This window comes from Lucilia cuprina, chromosome 2, assembly GCF_022045245.1.
Source record: "Lucilia cuprina isolate Lc7/37 chromosome 2, ASM2204524v1, whole genome shotgun sequence".
Lineage (NCBI taxonomy): Eukaryota > Metazoa > Arthropoda > Insecta > Diptera > Calliphoridae > Lucilia > Lucilia cuprina.
In genome coordinates, this window is record NC_060950.1 from 87,706 (window position 1) to 105,716 (window position 18,011).

Genomic DNA, 18,011 nt, shown 5'->3' on the forward strand with positions numbered 1-18,011 from the left:
ATATATATATAATGACATTTCCAGTAGCGAATTGATCTAAGACTACAATGACCAGTTATCCCTTATTAATGACTTTGAAGAATATGCGTTTTATAAATTTTCATTAAGCGATTTAAATTGTTTAATTTACTAATTTTCCTGGAGTATTTTGTAATTTTAGTACATAAAAAGTTTTTTTACTGAAATTACTTCCTTAAATTACATTTGATTGATTGAAATTTATTTATGATCAATGCAGTACAATTTAATTATCCTAAAATTGTTTTTATAATTATCAATAGTTATTTTATATAATTTTAAATAAACTTAATGTTTTAGTCTTGAAAGAATCATTGTAAAGTAGAAAATTGTAACCCTTATAGCTTATAGGCTATGTTATTAAATGTTGTTAAAAAAATAATATATGGCAGCACTGATTGTTGTGCAAATCAATTCTTATTCAGTTGCGAGCATAGAAATATGTATGCGCAGGTTACACACTTTATGAGGGTTTTAAACGTTTAAATGAAACCCTTTAACCCGATTTTATAATAGTAAAATATTAATCGGTACCTTCCAAAACATTAGTTAGACTCTAGTTATGATGTATGTATTTATACTGATGTATATGTGCATATAAATGTTTGCGTGTAACAAAAATAGTTTTACGAATCTAAATGAAATTAAACTTTAACCCAAGACAATAAACATAATTTATATAAACTACAAATTAGGCGGGTAAAAAACATTCTCTTAAACTACAACATCACACATCTATTCATATGGTCAGTAATTGATTCATTCTCTGTTCCAGTACGTAACAAAACAAACCCAATAATATTTAGTCAACTGCACAAACTAAATGCCATGATCCTTAATTAGTGTTTGTTCATCATCTTGGCCCATGTTGACCCGATTTTCAATTAAGTCAATTGAACGTTGAGGGCAACAAATACTCGAAACAGTCATCATCAGCATCAGTATTAATACACATACATATGTATATATGTATGTACATTAGGGGGCACGGCGAACATTGGCGAACAAAAATGGTGTTTGTTCCCACCGAAATATTTGGTAAAAGAATAAAAATGGAGTTTTTTAATATTTTTCATATTTCACGCAAAGGAATGATATGAACTTTAGATATCATATTAAAAAATATTGAAAATTTTTTTGTTTTCAGAAAATTTTTTAAAATTTTACATAAATTTATTTAAAAATTAAATTTTTGTCCTTCGATAATGACGAAGGATGAGATGTTTTTTGAGAAAAAAATATGCTGTATCTTTAAAGTTTAAACTAACTAAATTCTCATTTTCATTGGGAAGATCGGCCTCTTTTATTTTGGGGCTACACTAATGTTCACATAAAAATTAAATTATTAAATCATGTTTGTTTGTATGTATTTACCAGAAGTTGAATCAACACAAATTAAATACTAAACAAAAATTATGAATGTATAACAAAACAGTCACAGTGTCTGCCAAACGTTGACCATTCCATTGATTTTGTAAAAAATCGAAAAGATTTAATATTGAAATAAATCAAATTAAATTAAACCTCAAAATCAACTTTTTAATAATTTAGTGTAAGTAAACGATTGTTAAGAAAAAAAATTGTGCATATTTTTTTTAATTAAACAATTTTGTTTTGTAATAAAAATATTACTTGTATTCTATAATAGTACAATTTCACTTCCAAACAACGTACAAAACAATAACATAAAATTACTTCCTGAGAATGAACTCAGAAGAAGTGAATTTGGAATCAAATAAAAAACAAGCCTGTTTTAAAATAATTACATCTTCAGGTCATTTTCAGTGTTTCCATGTAGTAAATTCTTTGAAAGTTCTATTTCTGCTGGGTTGTACAATTGTAACACGATCTCCGATACAAAAAATTGAAGAAGATTTATTTCTAGTGTGAACACAACAACCACACATATTGAATATTATAAAATTCTATCGACCGTTATGTGGATGTATTAAAACGAATGTGCGTCAACATTTACGCTGGTGGTTTTAATAATTGTGGGGGAATATGCTTGCCACACGACAATATGTTTGTTGTTGAAAATGTTGGATTGTTGATGAAAATTAAATTAATTTTATATAAAGTGGAAACAACATCACTTTAATGACTTTTTAATGTAATTACTGACCGTTGGCCGTCGTACTCGTAAACATTCCTCCACTTACCACATGTGTATGTATGCATGTATATTTATATAGTTAATTTGCTTCTAAAAGACCATCAGATGAAGAATTATAAGCACTTTTTCTGATTTTTGTTTCAAGAAAGAAATCTAACTTTTAATAAGAACACACAGCGTAAATTGAAGACTCTGTTAGTCAGTCAATGATTTCAGCATTTCAACGAGACCCGCAGTTTTATTTTATTATATATAATTTAATTTTATATATCTGATCGAAGAAAACAGAACATATAGCTTATTTACTACAAGACCGGCATAATCCAATAAAAAAGTTGTTTCGAGAAAAAGGGCTAATTTTTATTTATCTAATTTCCTTGAAAATATGAGTTTAAGTTTTAATGTTTACAAGAAAAAATCGATCTCACACCGCAAATATTTGAAATTTGACAAAATTAACTTAATCTACCGAGCAGGGTGACGACGCCCTTTGTAGTGTAGCAGACCAGAGTCTGTGGTGGCAATCGAACCCACCCATCTAGCCTACTGGGGCACCCTAATAAGCTTATATTTTTTGTTTTTAGCTTTAATGTGAGTACGTTTCTGAATTCTTTTTAAGTTACCTGTGATTCTACTTATAAATAAGTTCCAAATTTAACTTTTTCGTCAGATTATGGCATTATGGCATACATTATTTTTAGTGTTCATGTGAGTAAATTAGGAAGCCATACAGAAGCCAATTTAAATAAATTGGCTTTACTCACCGACCTTCTGGCCGTCTGCAACTTAGTTTGTAAGAAAATCAAACTTTTGTCTTCAAGATCAACAAACACAGGAAGCAACACTATTAATACCAAAACTTCGTTTAACTAATAATTACATATGTACGTATGTGTAGTTCTACAATGTATGGACATAATGACATACGGATTATGAATACTTTGAAATGTGTGTTTTTAAATCTCTTTCATAAAGAGAACCTCAAATACTTGGTTAGATACAAAATTTTGCACTGACAATGATAACAAGCACATCATCGTTTACATGGCGGCGTTTATTATCCGTACAAATATTTGAAAAATACTGTGTGAGATTAAAACCCAAAAATGTCTTTGTCAACATTTAAAATATCTCTAGAAAAAACACAAACCCTTCCTTCCATCATAAAAGGAAAGGATTTGATGATGGTTCGGATTATAAAAGTGGTTAGATTGTGACATTGATAAACATACAAACTAAGTACCATGAGTACTGAGATACATATATATGTACGTACAAATGTATGTTCATTTGTAAAAAACATTAAGCTGATGAAGTAGTAGAAGGAGTACCACTACGTAAAACTAAAAACAAACAATATTTTGTACTTAGTGTATACAACCAACAACTTACAGATGTTTTCAATCGGTTTGCACTGTAAACGCGTTAATTGGCCAAATTTCTTTGAAAACACGACAATTTAACGGTGGCGGCGGCATGTGTTTGACATTCGGTAGTTTGGTTGGTCTACTGACTTGACATGGAATTGTAGAAAAGGGTGGCATTGCTCAAAAAATGTTGTAGTCTTTGGCTACTGTTAAAAGGACACTTAACAATTTGTTTGTTTTCTAGCCATTAACACTTTAGAATGAACAAATAATGAGTACTAACGCCTCAAAACACACGCATATTAGACGCAGCTCAGTTCATTTGTTGTTTGCACACAATTCGAAACATTGTTTTTGGAGACATTAACCGGCACAATTAAATATTGGTATAATATGAGGCACCGAAACTTTGGTGAACAATATTTTCTTATTTGTTACAAATATTTTGCTTAAAAAGCGACAAAACTTAGATTTGATTTGAGAGGAATAATTTGAGGACGAATGATAATGTTTCATAACAAACTGAATAGTCCCAAGTTTTTCATATATAATGAGATGCCATTTAAATTATTGCAAATTTTCCAAACGTTAATAAAGATTTAAATGTAACCTATATACGAAATTCTGTATTTAATCCATACTGAAAGTCGCCCATTTTTATCTGAATGTCAAAATTCTTCATGTAAAATTTGAAAATTTTCAGATATACAAATTTATCTATTTAATACATATGGGGGTGCCAAGGCCCCCTTATGAAAGTCCTACCATGTTTAGATGAATATTAAAGATTAATGTGACAAATTTTAAGAATCTAGTTCTATTAATTTCCCAGATAAACGAATTTTTGTATTCAATTCATGTGGACGGTACCACTCCCCCCGTTGGTAGTCGGCCAATTTATTACCCAAAATTTGAAGATTCTAACCATAATAATTTCCAAGATAAAAAAATATTTCTGGCCTACTTTTCTGTTTATGTTCTTTTTAATATTTTATTTTGAATTTTTGTGCTAGGAATATTTATAATTCTTAAATAGTCAATAAAATTTAATGCATATAATATTCAAGTTTCTCGACAATTTATGAAATACTTTATAAGTTTAATTGTGACAATAAAGTGATATTTTTTTAAATGATGAACGCATTGTTAAAGGTCGAGTATTCCTTTAACGTTATGCGTTATCGATTAATAATTTAAGTGTTTGAATCACCTTCTTATTTTGATTTAAAAAATCTACGAAACAGTTAAATTCATTTGATTAATAAATTAATAAAATAAAAATAAATTGTATAAATATTTAATTTATACAATTAATGAATTAATTAAACTTGCTTGATACAATTACATATTTTGATAGTTGAAACTTATTTTCAATTTTTTCTGTGTTTGTATAGTATCTAGTTCAATTTCACTTATGTATCATCATCAAATTTGGTAAGGAAGATTTTTGTTCCTACAAAACTTGTTTATGTTGCATTTTATCCAAAAATGAGCGTTAAAGTAATTTTTTTAGGGGATCAATTATGGAGCGATTCTCATAAAATTTGACAGAGAGATTTTAGTTCCTTTAAAACTTGATTATGTCGTTTATTGTTGCTATATTGCAACAGGTAATTTTCTGAGGGGTCTAAAATGGGAGGTGAATCAATTATGTGACGCTTCTCATTGACAATAACATTTCGGCCCAAATAAAACTTGCTTGTCGCTATAGGGTCATTCCAAAATAAATGAACCAAAAACGCTGTTTTAAATTTTTGTGCGCTTCGATTTTTTTCAAATCAGGAGCATATAGTCTACTTCTTAATGCAGTTTCCATGGCCATTCCATTAGATCCTTAACTAATTTGGTTCATATTTTATGGGGCATCTCGGATATTTTTGTTCAACATTAGAAATGTTGATGATTGAATAGCTTTGGAACCAGTTATCCGATTTTAACAAATGATGTTTCGCTGGACAGGTCTTGGATTACCCATTGAATCAGTAAAAATATTTTTAAAAATATAACAAATTCGTTATAAACCCAAATAAAATATTTATAAAATTTTAAATTAAATTTAACGATTGTTAAGAAAAAATTGTGCATATTTGTTTCTGTGTATAAATAAATACACATATATTTGAAAATTTTTACTGATATTTTCAATAAATATTTGTGTATATTTGAATACTTTATAAATTTTTATTTTTCTATTTTGTCATCTTAATTTAAAGTTTTTTTAAACCTCAAGATTATGAAATTCAAGTGCTGGAAATTGTGTTTTAAGTAGTTTTAATTGGAATTTATTTATTTTTTCATCAAAAACTAAGTAAATGTAGTTTTTGTACGTATGGAAAAAAAGAAATTTTAGTAGTGTTTCACTTAAAACCACATTAGACAAAAACTACTAGTGTTTCGTTGATGTAAATATCATACACATTTTAAATTTTTAAATGTAAAAAAATATTATTTTTCAACTTTTATAAATTTGTTTTGTACTACAAAATGAGTCAGTTTGATTTACGTCGAATTTATTTATCCTATGAAATCATTAAATTTTTTGATTGGGGAAAAGCAGTTGAAGCAGAAGCAAAAATTATGATCAAAAGCCCCACCCAACAATGGATAAAATGTTGAAAAACAACATGGCGCCTACACTCATGAATACTAAAAGAGGTTTGTTTGTGCACTCGCGTATTAAATGCAAATAAAGAATACAAAACGAATGCAAATACTTACATGATTTATACATGCATATATATGTACGTACGTATGATTTTATGTATGTAAATATGTGTGGACGTTATAAGGTACATAAGTTAAATAATTGTGTAAACTTTTATATTCGTAATTTCAACAAGTAGATATCTACAGTGTAAAATAACTAGTTGGTAATTTTACCATACGGGTAAATTGACATGTATTTTAAATCAGTACCTATGGATTAAAACTACCAAATATTTTCACTCCAAAGGTAACTATGCACTGATAGAAACATATTTGTTGAAATTACAGTCATTAATCATGTTATTGAACAACTTATTTCATTAAAAAAAATTACAATTTTTAAAAACTATTAAAACTAACGCTTGTATTTAAAAAAATCTTATTTTGGTTTTAATGCACACAATAGTAAAGGCACACGTTAGCTTCAAGCTGGAGGTCCACACCACGCGTTCTACGCTTTCTACGCGTCTGTCAAAAAAGTAGAATCAATGTATTTGTATGTTGAAAGTACAAAAGCGTAGAAAACAATGACGCGTAGAATGCTTAAAGTAGATCTACTTTCTACTTTTATAAGCGTCACAAGCGGCGCACGAACATGTCACTTGAATTTGACATTTTAAATTATTTATTTAATGCGTATTTATAAATTTTAATAACATAAAATGATTTTAATGATAAAAAATAAATTAAAGATGTAGAACTTGCTGGCCAATTGGTATATTGTTAATCCAATAATGACTAGATTTGAGTTTTTTCCAAAATATAACACCGTCCAACACCATTTTTCACACACAAACCAAACCATATACATACGAAAGTACATAATTTATATGATATAACTGCGTACTCAGTTTTCACTATCTGATCGTTTGTCCTTTTTAAAGGACTTTAAAATTTGAGGTACATACAATTTTCAAAAATTTTTATAAAATATTTTTAGCCACCCTATTATAACTATATGGGTATCAAACTAAAGAGGACAATTGCAGTATTTTTATCTCGTATTTTGTTTTGTTTCTTAAGAATAAAGAGATATAAAAAATATCCTTATAAAAGTTTATCCTTTATTATCCTTGAAATTTTATACAAAATTGTTCAACAAAAAATATTCATAATAAAGACATTAGAATGGAGTACAAAAGTCTGAAATTTGGTCTTCATAGCTCCATTTGTTTAATTTTTATAATATCTCAATAAATTAATTAATAAATTTTTCCACTCTGAAAATTTCAAAGTCTTTTTTATGTTAAAATATTATGTAGAAAAATTAGAAATTTGATATTCTGGAACCGAGTTTCTTTGTCTTTATGATAAAAAGTTAAAAAACTGGAAATTTTGAAGAATATGAAAGGATAAAAATCGATTAAGGATATCTTAAAATTTTTATCCTTTCGTGTTAAAACTACCTTCTGGGAAAGTATATTTTCCTTTTTAATTTAACACAATTATTCCGAACTCTATATATATTCCTTTGACCTGCCAATAATGTTATCAAAGTAGTTTATTATATAGTTTTCATTAAAAAATACAAAAGGGCGAAGGTATATAATGTGCAATTAGTAAACCACGATATACATAAATATTTAAACAAGTTAGGAAAGTATAGCCGGACTGGGCCGAGCATATCATAAACTACACCAGTTGTGAATTTCTTTCAAATGTGATTTATTTTAGCAAATAAAATATTTATGTTGAATTTTATTTTAATTGCGACATATTGAATTAAATTAAATTAAACAAAATATTCTCAACAAAAATTTTTTTAATTTGAATATTACTTAACTTTTCTTTTTTTACAAAGAACTAATAAAGATAAAGATATGAAATTTGGGAGTCTGCAACTCCATATTTGTAAATATAACATATATTTTTTTCTAAAAAAAACTGACTGTAAAAAATAAGGATATTAAAGGATTAAAATTTTAAAGGACATTTTCTTAGTTTTTTTATTCTAACATTTTAAAACTATTTTATTTGTAAAAATACTGTTATTCTCCTCTTTCAATCGATACCTATATTGAACTACTAGAACAAACCAAATTTAAGCTAAATATTATTATACTTACTCTTCCTTTCCAACTTTACAGTCCTTTTAAAGGAAGAAACGATCAGAAAATAAAAAACCAAAAATGTAGTTTAACTATATCAAGTATGTAGTTTCCAACGTATATGGCCTTGCTCATGTGTGCAACAATTTTTCCCAATTTGTTGTACGGTGTAATCGTTTAAAATTTTTCTGGGATTTTATTTACAAAGTTGTAGACATAATTAGTCTTAGTTATTAACATAAATTAAAGAAAAAAATTATCTGAGAATAAATTTGTTAAAAATCAACTTTTTATTGGCTTCATAAAATTCTTATATTTGTCAATGTACAGAAAAAATAAAATTGAAAATCAAACAAAAAATTCATTTTTTACAAAAATAGGACCTATCACGAAATTCACAAAATCAAGTACTCAAATTCGTAAATTCATTTTTGAAAAAATTCTTACTATTAAAATGATATACTGTTTACGAAAAACATTAATAAATATTCGCAACATTTCCAAACAGTATTTTACTAAAACAAATACGAAATTTTTTTATTTATTGTATTTTGGCAAAAATAATACACAAAATTTATTATTGAATCTATGAATATTTTCAAATAATATAATATTTTCAAATAATATTCAATTAAATATTGGACTTTATTTCGGAGATAACCCTATACAATTCGTATCTTCTTTCAAAACTCTTATTATATACCTACTTAGATAATAAATTAGATTTTGGGGTCCATATTAACTACATTATAGCGTCCATATCTTTAATTTGTTATATACCTACTTAGATAATAAATTAGATTTTGGGGTCCATATTAACCACATTATAGCGTCCATATCTTTTACATAGAGAAAATTTTATTCATTAGGTTGCTACTTACCTTTAAATGTGAAAAAGCAGTTAGTTTTTTCTGTATGTTTACCTACTTTTCTCTACGCAATAGAAGTATATAGTGGTACATCCCCAACACAACATGGATAAATTAGAACATTGCTTTAACAGAATAAAGGTATATATATGGACTTAGATATCGAACGAGAATTACTACTTACGTTATATCACTCTTTGGCTGTTAATACAAGATTGTTAATACAAGATTGTTACTTCTACTATTTAAAATCATGAAAACGGGCTGTCCGCCTTACTTGAGAAATTTGTTTCAAATTGGTACGTCTTCACGAACACATGCATTAGTTCCTCCGCGTCATAATACGTTGATTATGAAGAGGTCATTTGTTGTCAGATCTATTGGCCATGGAACACTACAATAACGTATGCTGACAGAAAATTTTCATATTCCATAAAAAAGTTTAATATTGTTGCAATGACAAATTTATAAATTTATTACAACTATTATTTTTGACTACTATCTTTTGATGTTCAAATATTTGAATACTGTATTTGTGTTTGGCCTTTTTTAAATTTAATGTTTATTTTCTTTTTTTTCTTTCATATTTGTTTTGAAGTTTTAAACTAATTACATATATAAAATATTTATCTTTAAGATCTTAAATTGTATGCCATATATGTTGTACCGGTTTATTTGCCCTTAAGGGCTTAAAAAACTATTGAATAAATAAATAAATAAATAAAAATTTTGTTAAAAATATATATTGAATTTTAACAAAAATTATACTAATTCTATAAAATTAAAATTTGTAAAAAAATTTATAACCAATACTTACCATAATTTTATGTCACATTCTAGAAACTACTATTTTGTACTGTGAAAACTGAAACACACTAAATCAAATAAATGTTTTTGTTTGACTTTTAATTTTTTGTTTGCATTTGAAATACAACAATAAAACATATTTTGGAATTTACTAAAATGATCTGATATAATTCTTATTTGATACTTTTTACAAATTTTAGTTTTATAGAGTTAGTACAATTTTTGTTAAAATTCATTATATATTTTTAACAAGGTTTTTATAGATTCAATTTCAGTAGAAATGCAAATAACTTGCGTTATTGTTTCAGTAAAATATTTGTTTGGAAATGCTGCGAATAGGTATTTGTTATTGTTTTTCGTAAATAGTATATTATTTTAATAAGAAAAATCCTGAAATTTTTGCAATAAAGAATTTACGAATTTGAGTGCTTTATTTTACGAATTTCGTGATAGGTCCTATTTTAGTAAAAAAATACTTGGCTTTATGAATTTGTTGTTTGATTTTGAATTTTATTTTTTTTTTTGTGAAGAAATACCTTAACTATAAGCCACGAATTTTCGCCAAAAAGTTTTGAGAGTAACATTTTTAAATATATGTTGGAGTTACAAAGAACTGTGAGAAGAAATTTAATTGAAATTCAGATTTTGTAATAAATTGTGTTAATTTAAAATTTAATATATCTAAACATTGTTTAATATATAATAAGCATCAGCGAGAGATTAGTGAGTGTAGAACAATATAAAAAGGAGAAATAAAAAAATATATTATTAAGTCGCTTTTATAACATAAAAGAGTATAAAATCATAACACTTTCAAGTTTCTCTCTTGTTATGGCAAAACTGGAAATTTACTACTTTTACCCACTTTTATCTTATAAAAAAGTAACTTGAAACTGAAACGAAATCGAAACATCAAGTAACATCAGTTTCTTCCGATCGGGTCACTATCCATTCACTCAGATTAGATTGTTTTAAACTTTAAGCTGTAAGGTTATGGTTACAATTTGGATAGAAATTGTTGAAAGTGTAAATATTAGTTTATGTTTAAAAAAAACACATAAATATTTGCTAAATTTTAGGCCCCTAAAATCAATAATTATTTATTTCGATAACGCTCATTAGTGTTAATCAATACTAATTAAAACAACGACACAAAAACATCCTCAATCGAGCGAATGTTGTTTGCCTACTATACCAAAAAATTAATTGATACGTCCAGCACATTATAAAAGCATAACACCAAAATTATTTTGCGTGTACTTGTTCGTAGTGTTGGTATAGCTTTGTGTGTATGTACACATTTTTTGCGTTGAAAACCCAGGGAACATGAGTTGGCAAACTATATTACAAATATGGAACAACAAACAAAAACATTTACACATACTGCTACTGCAAATTCGTATTTATGGATGCATGTACCTATATGTAGGTTCACACAAACATATTATATATACATACAAATTCATGTCTGAATGTTTGTTTATTAACGTACTAAATACCCAGTCAGCATTTTGAAGATAGTTTGCCAAACTGAATCTTTTTAAGCTATGTTACACGGTTGTCAGAGTTTACAATGTTCAAAGAAGGTCTAACAATCGTGTTATCTTACATTTTGTGCCTTGCAACGTTGACAAAGAAGACATTATTAGTTTGTAGGTATATTGTAAAACGATGTCAGACTTCTAACAATCGTGTTAACACTTTACGTTGTCAAAGCCAGATAATTGTCAAATGTGCGAATTTTATTGGCAACACTGTGTATTAAAAGAACATATGCAGCTTAAATTTTACGTTCAATTAAAATTATAGGTACTTCCAAATATATTTACAGAAATTTGTGGTAAACGCGCAAAATAATCAAAAAAAAAAAAAAAAACACAATTCGACCAAAAGTTTAGTTGCCACTTTTTGAATATAGGAACATGATATCTAATATGGCGAATATAGTATATGAGGAGTGAACAGATTTAAACTAATAATATATGTAGTATGTACGTGTATTTAATATAAAAGAAACATCTGCATGCAAAAAATATAAAGCAAAACTAAGTGAGCAAATAACACGTTTTATACGAGAAGCAACAACAACAACTATCAAATTGTTTTCGAGTTCACACAACAAAAACCAGTTGTTTTCATTAATACAACACCCAACAGAAATAAACAAAACACAAATAAATCTCTATCAAGCACTCTCGCACATTAGTGCGACAAGGTGTACACACGAACAGTACTCATACCAACCAACATGGGTGTCGTATGAGGAGAGTGGTCGAACAACATTAATCTTAATGCAAAACAACAATAACTATCAAAACAAACACAATTGCATCGACTACGGTAGCGGAAAAGTGGCGAATAAGAATGTTTATGTTTTCATTCGAATCATTGGTTGCTGCTGCCTAAATACAAAAATTTGTAAAAACCACAAGTTCCACTATTTTGATTGGCTGCTCATTCAAGAGAGCGTTAGAGTGAGAAAGAAGGAGTGTATTTTTGGTTGGATAAACCAGATGTTTAGGACCAATTCAGTTGGTTGAAATGAAATGATAATACGGTAAGGAAAAAAATCTCTCCACGATTAGTAATAAAATACGCTTTGTCTTTCTGACAACAAGATATTTTTAGTCTACAATAATCATTGCTACGGAACGGACAGAAGTGCTGTAATTGCGTGAAACGTGTTAAACCGATAAAATCGAGATCAATTTATCTGCTATTTAGACATGATAGTGTTAGTTTTAGTTAAAAAAAATAATCGTATTTAAATAAAATAAATTATTGAATTAGCCCAAAGAATAAAATCTGAAAATTCAATAGAAATAAATTTATTGCTTGAAAATAAAGAGTGTGTGTTAAAAGTTTAAGAAAAACATGGTTAAAATCGACGATCCATGTAGTGTTGACAGAGTTTCAGATCATATTCAAACTGAAGCTCAAATAACCCATTTACATTCACCACCGCCACAGCAACAACTTCAGCAGCCGCAGCAACAAGATCTTCACCTGCAACAATTGCATTCTCACCATCAAGCGTTGCTGGACACACATCAGCATTTGCAGCAATTTTATAAAATGGCCCGCACTCCCCACTTAAAATCAAGTTTCTCCATTAACTCCATTCTACCGGAGACTGTGGAAGACAACAATCAAAATCATCAGCATCACTCCCCTCGTCATAATCAAAAACAAAATGATCTCACATTCAATCTCTGTGACGACAATGATGGACAAGATGCTGACTCAGATTTGGATGTGACCAGCATGTCGCCGCCACCGCCTACCGACGGCAGTGAATTGAGTAATAGTACCGAAGGCTTAGTGCATAACGTGCGCAACCATCACCACGACGATGAAGGTACTGAGAGTGATCTCGAGGCTGGTTTGGATCCCGATGTAGTTGATGACGATGAGGATTTAGATGGAGATGTAGAGGCCGATAGAGAAGGAATAGAGGATGAAGGGGAAAATAAAGATGAAAATGGCGAGAAACCGGAAACGGATAAGAAAGGCAATGAAAAGCCTCCATACAGTTATAATGCGCTAATAATGATGGCCATTAGACAAAGTCCCGAAAAACGTTTAACCCTTAACGGCATCTACGAATACATAATGACTAATTTTCCCTACTACAGAGACAATAAACAGGGATGGCAGAATTCTATACGTCACAATCTCAGCTTAAACAAATGTTTTGTCAAAGTTCCCCGCCACTATGATGACCCAGGCAAGGGCAATTACTGGATGTTAGACCCCTCTGCGGATGATGTATTTATAGGGGGGTCTACGGGTAAATTGAGAAGGCGAACCACCGCCGCCTCCAGATCAAGGTTAGCGGCATTCAAACGTTCTCTGATAGGGCCAATGTTTACCGGCCTAGGTTATCCACAATTTAATCAGTTCCTATATCCTCAGCAAGCGGCAGCCACTGGTGCTACTAACCCGAGTCTCCTAGCAAATATGTATGGAAGATACAATCCTTTTGTGCCAAAGAATACAGCTTTATCTCCCACGCCCTTCTCTGCTAGAGTTAATAGTGCCATGGCGGCTGCCAACTATAGCAATATGGAGCGTTTACTTTCTGCCGCAGCCATTCCACCTCAGAGTCATCCAGCTGCTGCCGCTGCTGCAGCTGCAGCAGCCGCCTCTATGCCCACATCCGATCTTTACCAGCGTTTGCAATATCAACAGCTCCTGCAACAACATGCAGCTGCTGCCGCCATTGCGGCGCATCAAAGACATCAACACCAGCAGCAACACCAACTATCTGCTTTGCATCACATCAGCCCGTCTGCACACCCGCATCAAGCTCCAACAGCCGTCCATCAACCGCTGCAGGTATTGACCCATTTGGGCCAGCCTTCTTCGTCGCCCTCCCATTCAATATCACCATCAGCGGCAGCAGCCGTTTCACCGCCTGCGCCTATTTTAAAGTCAGTAACGCTAGTTTCCCGAAATAGCTGAGTTACTGTAAGTCTAACGCTACTTGTACGTTGTGCTAACTTAGTAAGATTGAAATGTAAATATTTATTGTGTTTTGGATTTAAGTTTATATATTTAAACCAAAACGACACATATTTTGTGAGTTCTACAAGAATAATTAATACATATATATGTATACATATTAGACTTGACCCGATAATTTTTAAATTACGATATTACATTTTTTATTTTTTGAGATTTTGAATCAGGACTAATATTGCCGGTATTATTTTGTTAAAATTTCAACTCCATCATCTGCATATCTGTGGCCAAAACACCGATTCTCTGTGACATTTTTTAATAGACATAAACATAATTTTTGATTTTCTCTATATTAATGAAATGTCATGCAGTTTTTGCTCTAGAAAAAATGTCACTCAAAAGCAATGGTTTCAACCTCAGATATGCAAATGAAGGAGTTGGAATTAAAAAAATATATTGGAGAATTGCGATTACAGAAATAAAACCCTTCTGAAAAGGTATAACATCACAATATCGGGAAAAATTTTATTTTTTGAAACGAAGCCTAGTGCATATGTATATAATAGAGAGATTTATTGATTTTCTCATTTCAACGAGATAACATTACGAGATATAAATACGTATATAAAAGATTACGTTATTGGGAATCGATAAATTCTGTAATAGTTCTATACCATGTTTTTACAAATATATATCGCCATAACAAACTGTGTTTAAATAAAAAACATTTTAAATACAAAATTCACAAGTATGTAAATGTCTGAATATCAAAAATCTGCAGTGTTTGCTTTTCAATTCAATAAACTAAATAATTGTGTTTGTGAACCCAAAATCAAGGATCAATGAGATCTATTTGACAATTATTTAAAAATAGTAAAATGTCATAAAACATTAGTAGTGTTCCAGAACTTTACTGGCTAAAAAGAATTGATAAATTCTCTCTTAATACTTGTAATAAGTACGGAAACAGAAAGAAAATATATTTTAATTAATTTCTATTAACCAAATAAATTTTATATTTCTTTCCAACAATCACTTAAACATTAAGGAATTTTTGATGGAAGAGATTTTTTTAATATGTAGAACTAAAAACAATATATTTAAACGTTGGTAAGGAACTGAGGTCGTTTTAAAAATATTATTTTTCAGGATTTAAAAAATTAAATGTTAATTTACGTACATACATTTTTCTCACCGATTTTTTAACTTTTGACACAGTATACGGAGCCGTATTTACTTTGAAAAACTCGCGATATATTTGGCGTACACACTTTACCAAGTGTGTAAGTTTTTTCACTTACACATGCATTAGGACGACTCACAAAATATTCGCTGGGTTGAAATATGATGCTACCCAAAATATTTTCGGTTAAGTGTTGTCTATTCATGAGTTGGACAGTTTTCAAGAAAATATCGTTAAAAAATATACGCTTCAAATAATCTTTGTTATTTTTTTATAATGGTTCCCAATATATTTCTAGTTTATCGTTGGCCGTTCGTGAGCTGGACCGATTACAAAAAAGTCCCTTAGTTATTTTTTAAAATTTTACAGTACGTATTTCTTAAACAAAATAAACGATATGAGGTGTCTTTGAAAGATTTTATGAAGCCAAGTCTACTGGTTCGCAAAGTTTGCACAATTGTGCATACATTTTATTTTTTTTTATAAGTGAAAAACCTAACAATTTTAAATATTTTGGAATATGAAAATTACGAGCAGACGGTTATTTATGATTAATACATCATTGGACGCGGCTTTAAACCCCCTTTCAAACAATACCCCATATTGGATATTATGTTTCAAAACAAAACAAAAAAAATTAAAAAAATAAATCCAAAATACCTTTTTTTAATTTGGTCCAGCTCGCTAGACTTAAAATATTTTAGGAATCATCATAAAACAAAGCAAGGTAAATTTTGTAAGGAGTAACAACACAGTCTAATGTACATATGTATGTCGTAAAATGTGGAGTGAAAAAACTTTATTTTTATTTTTTATAAATATATTTAGTTGATCAATAGTTTTAAAAATAATAAGTTTTACATATTAAATTAAATATCAAACTCCTTACAAGATCTTGCGTTACCGTATAAATCTTTTTATTTTCCATGTAGTAGATTTTTTAAAAAACTTAATTTTTCAAAACACTGATATTGATATTTATGCAAACATTTTAACTCTTATCAAAAATTGCTGAGAAAATCAATTAATCTCTCAATTTTTTATTTGGATTAAAAACAAAATTAAACAATAAAATTAAAAAAGTTAAGTGATACTGTAGGAATTGTAATTGTATAATATATAGAAAATAATTATGAATTTAGTTTAAATACAATTTTAGTTACTTTAAGTGTTTCTATTTATTATTTTTAATAAGAAATAAAAACAAATTGTTAATATAATAATAACAGTTTAAAAATAAAACATTATGTTAACTTAAAAACATTATAATGTACATAATAATAATAATATTTATTATAAACAAACAAATTAAATGATATACAAAAAGTAAAAGAGCATTTTCATTTTACAAAATTATCAAAAAGAAGAAATTCACCGGAAATTCTTAATATAATTAAAGCAAAACGCATGAGACTACTTAATCAATGGCAGAGTGAAAATTTTTAACAAATTGTGTTCTATAAAAAAACAACAACCACAAAGACAACTAATCAACTAAACAGAAATGTGTGAAACAGAATTTCAAACGTTTACTTTATTCTTCACAGTCGTTGTTCGCCCAGAACGCGGCAGCATGAAAAAGTAAAGATACATTTTATATGAGATGAAACACTCGTAATGTGTCACTTCAAATAAGAAAATATTTGACACACGCTTAACTTAACACATTGTTGCTTCATTTGCTGGCTACTTTTTTATTAATATATACATACATTTTAGATTTCATGTATCTCTTAGAGAATGAGAAAATTTATCGCATTTATGCGTACATATGAATGTATGTATTTTGCAGATTTTCATTGGGAAACTTCTCGAAAGCATGCAGATTTAGATCCGAAAGATATCTGGGAACTTGAAGATATATACATATGTATATAGTGCCGACAAAAAAATAGAAACAAGAAAATCGTTCAGTGGGAAAAGATAGAATCAAGTTATTTTAATGCATTAAGTATGTCAAAAATATTAAAAAAAAATATTTATTTTTCATTTATTTTGAAAAATGTTTAATAGAAATGTAATTTTGAAAATTAAATTAACTTTTTGCTTAGATTTTTCGCATTTAAGTTGGTTAAATCGGCAATTTATTGAATATGTGGAACCTTACAGCTGAATCGAGGGTCTCACTCTAAAAATATCTTCAATAACATGAATATAAAATAAAAGAATATGATAACATCACTTTTAAAACTATTTATTGAAATGATTTAGAGTCGAAAAAGTTTACGATTTTCAGAGCATTTTTTGCCAATTTTGCAACTTTAAATGTAGTTATATAATCTTATTTTTAGAAGCTGTAGAAATCAGATATTTGGATTCAAAAATATATAACAAAATTTGATGTTCTTCGAATATGTTTTATATAAATACTTTTCTACATCTCTTTCCTAAATAGGTATTTGTAAGGAAATATTTGATTTATAAAAGCGAAAA

General features: G+C 28.7%; 1 protein-coding gene and 1 long non-coding RNA gene across 2 annotated transcripts; one reads left to right on the forward strand and one right to left on the reverse strand.

Annotated features, from left to right (window-relative positions):
- Nucleotides 1–8,938: 8,938 nt before the first annotated feature.
- Nucleotides 8,939–9,535, reverse strand: LOC124421433. Its single transcript, XR_006941656.1, has 3 exons — nt 9,309–9,535; nt 9,183–9,249; nt 8,939–9,094 (listed from the first exon to the last, which is right to left on the reverse strand). It is a non-coding gene; the product is annotated as an uncharacterized LOC124421433 (long non-coding RNA).
- A 2,820-nt stretch (nt 9,536–12,355) lies between these two features.
- Nucleotides 12,356–16,315, forward strand: LOC111679949 (fork head domain transcription factor slp2). Its single transcript, XM_023441553.2, has one exon. It carries the CDS (start codon nt 12,806–12,808, stop codon nt 14,393–14,395), a length of 1,590 nt encoding a protein of 529 aa, XP_023297321.2. The 5' UTR covers nt 12,356–12,805; the 3' UTR covers nt 14,396–16,315.
- Nucleotides 16,316–18,011: the final 1,696 nt, after the last annotated feature.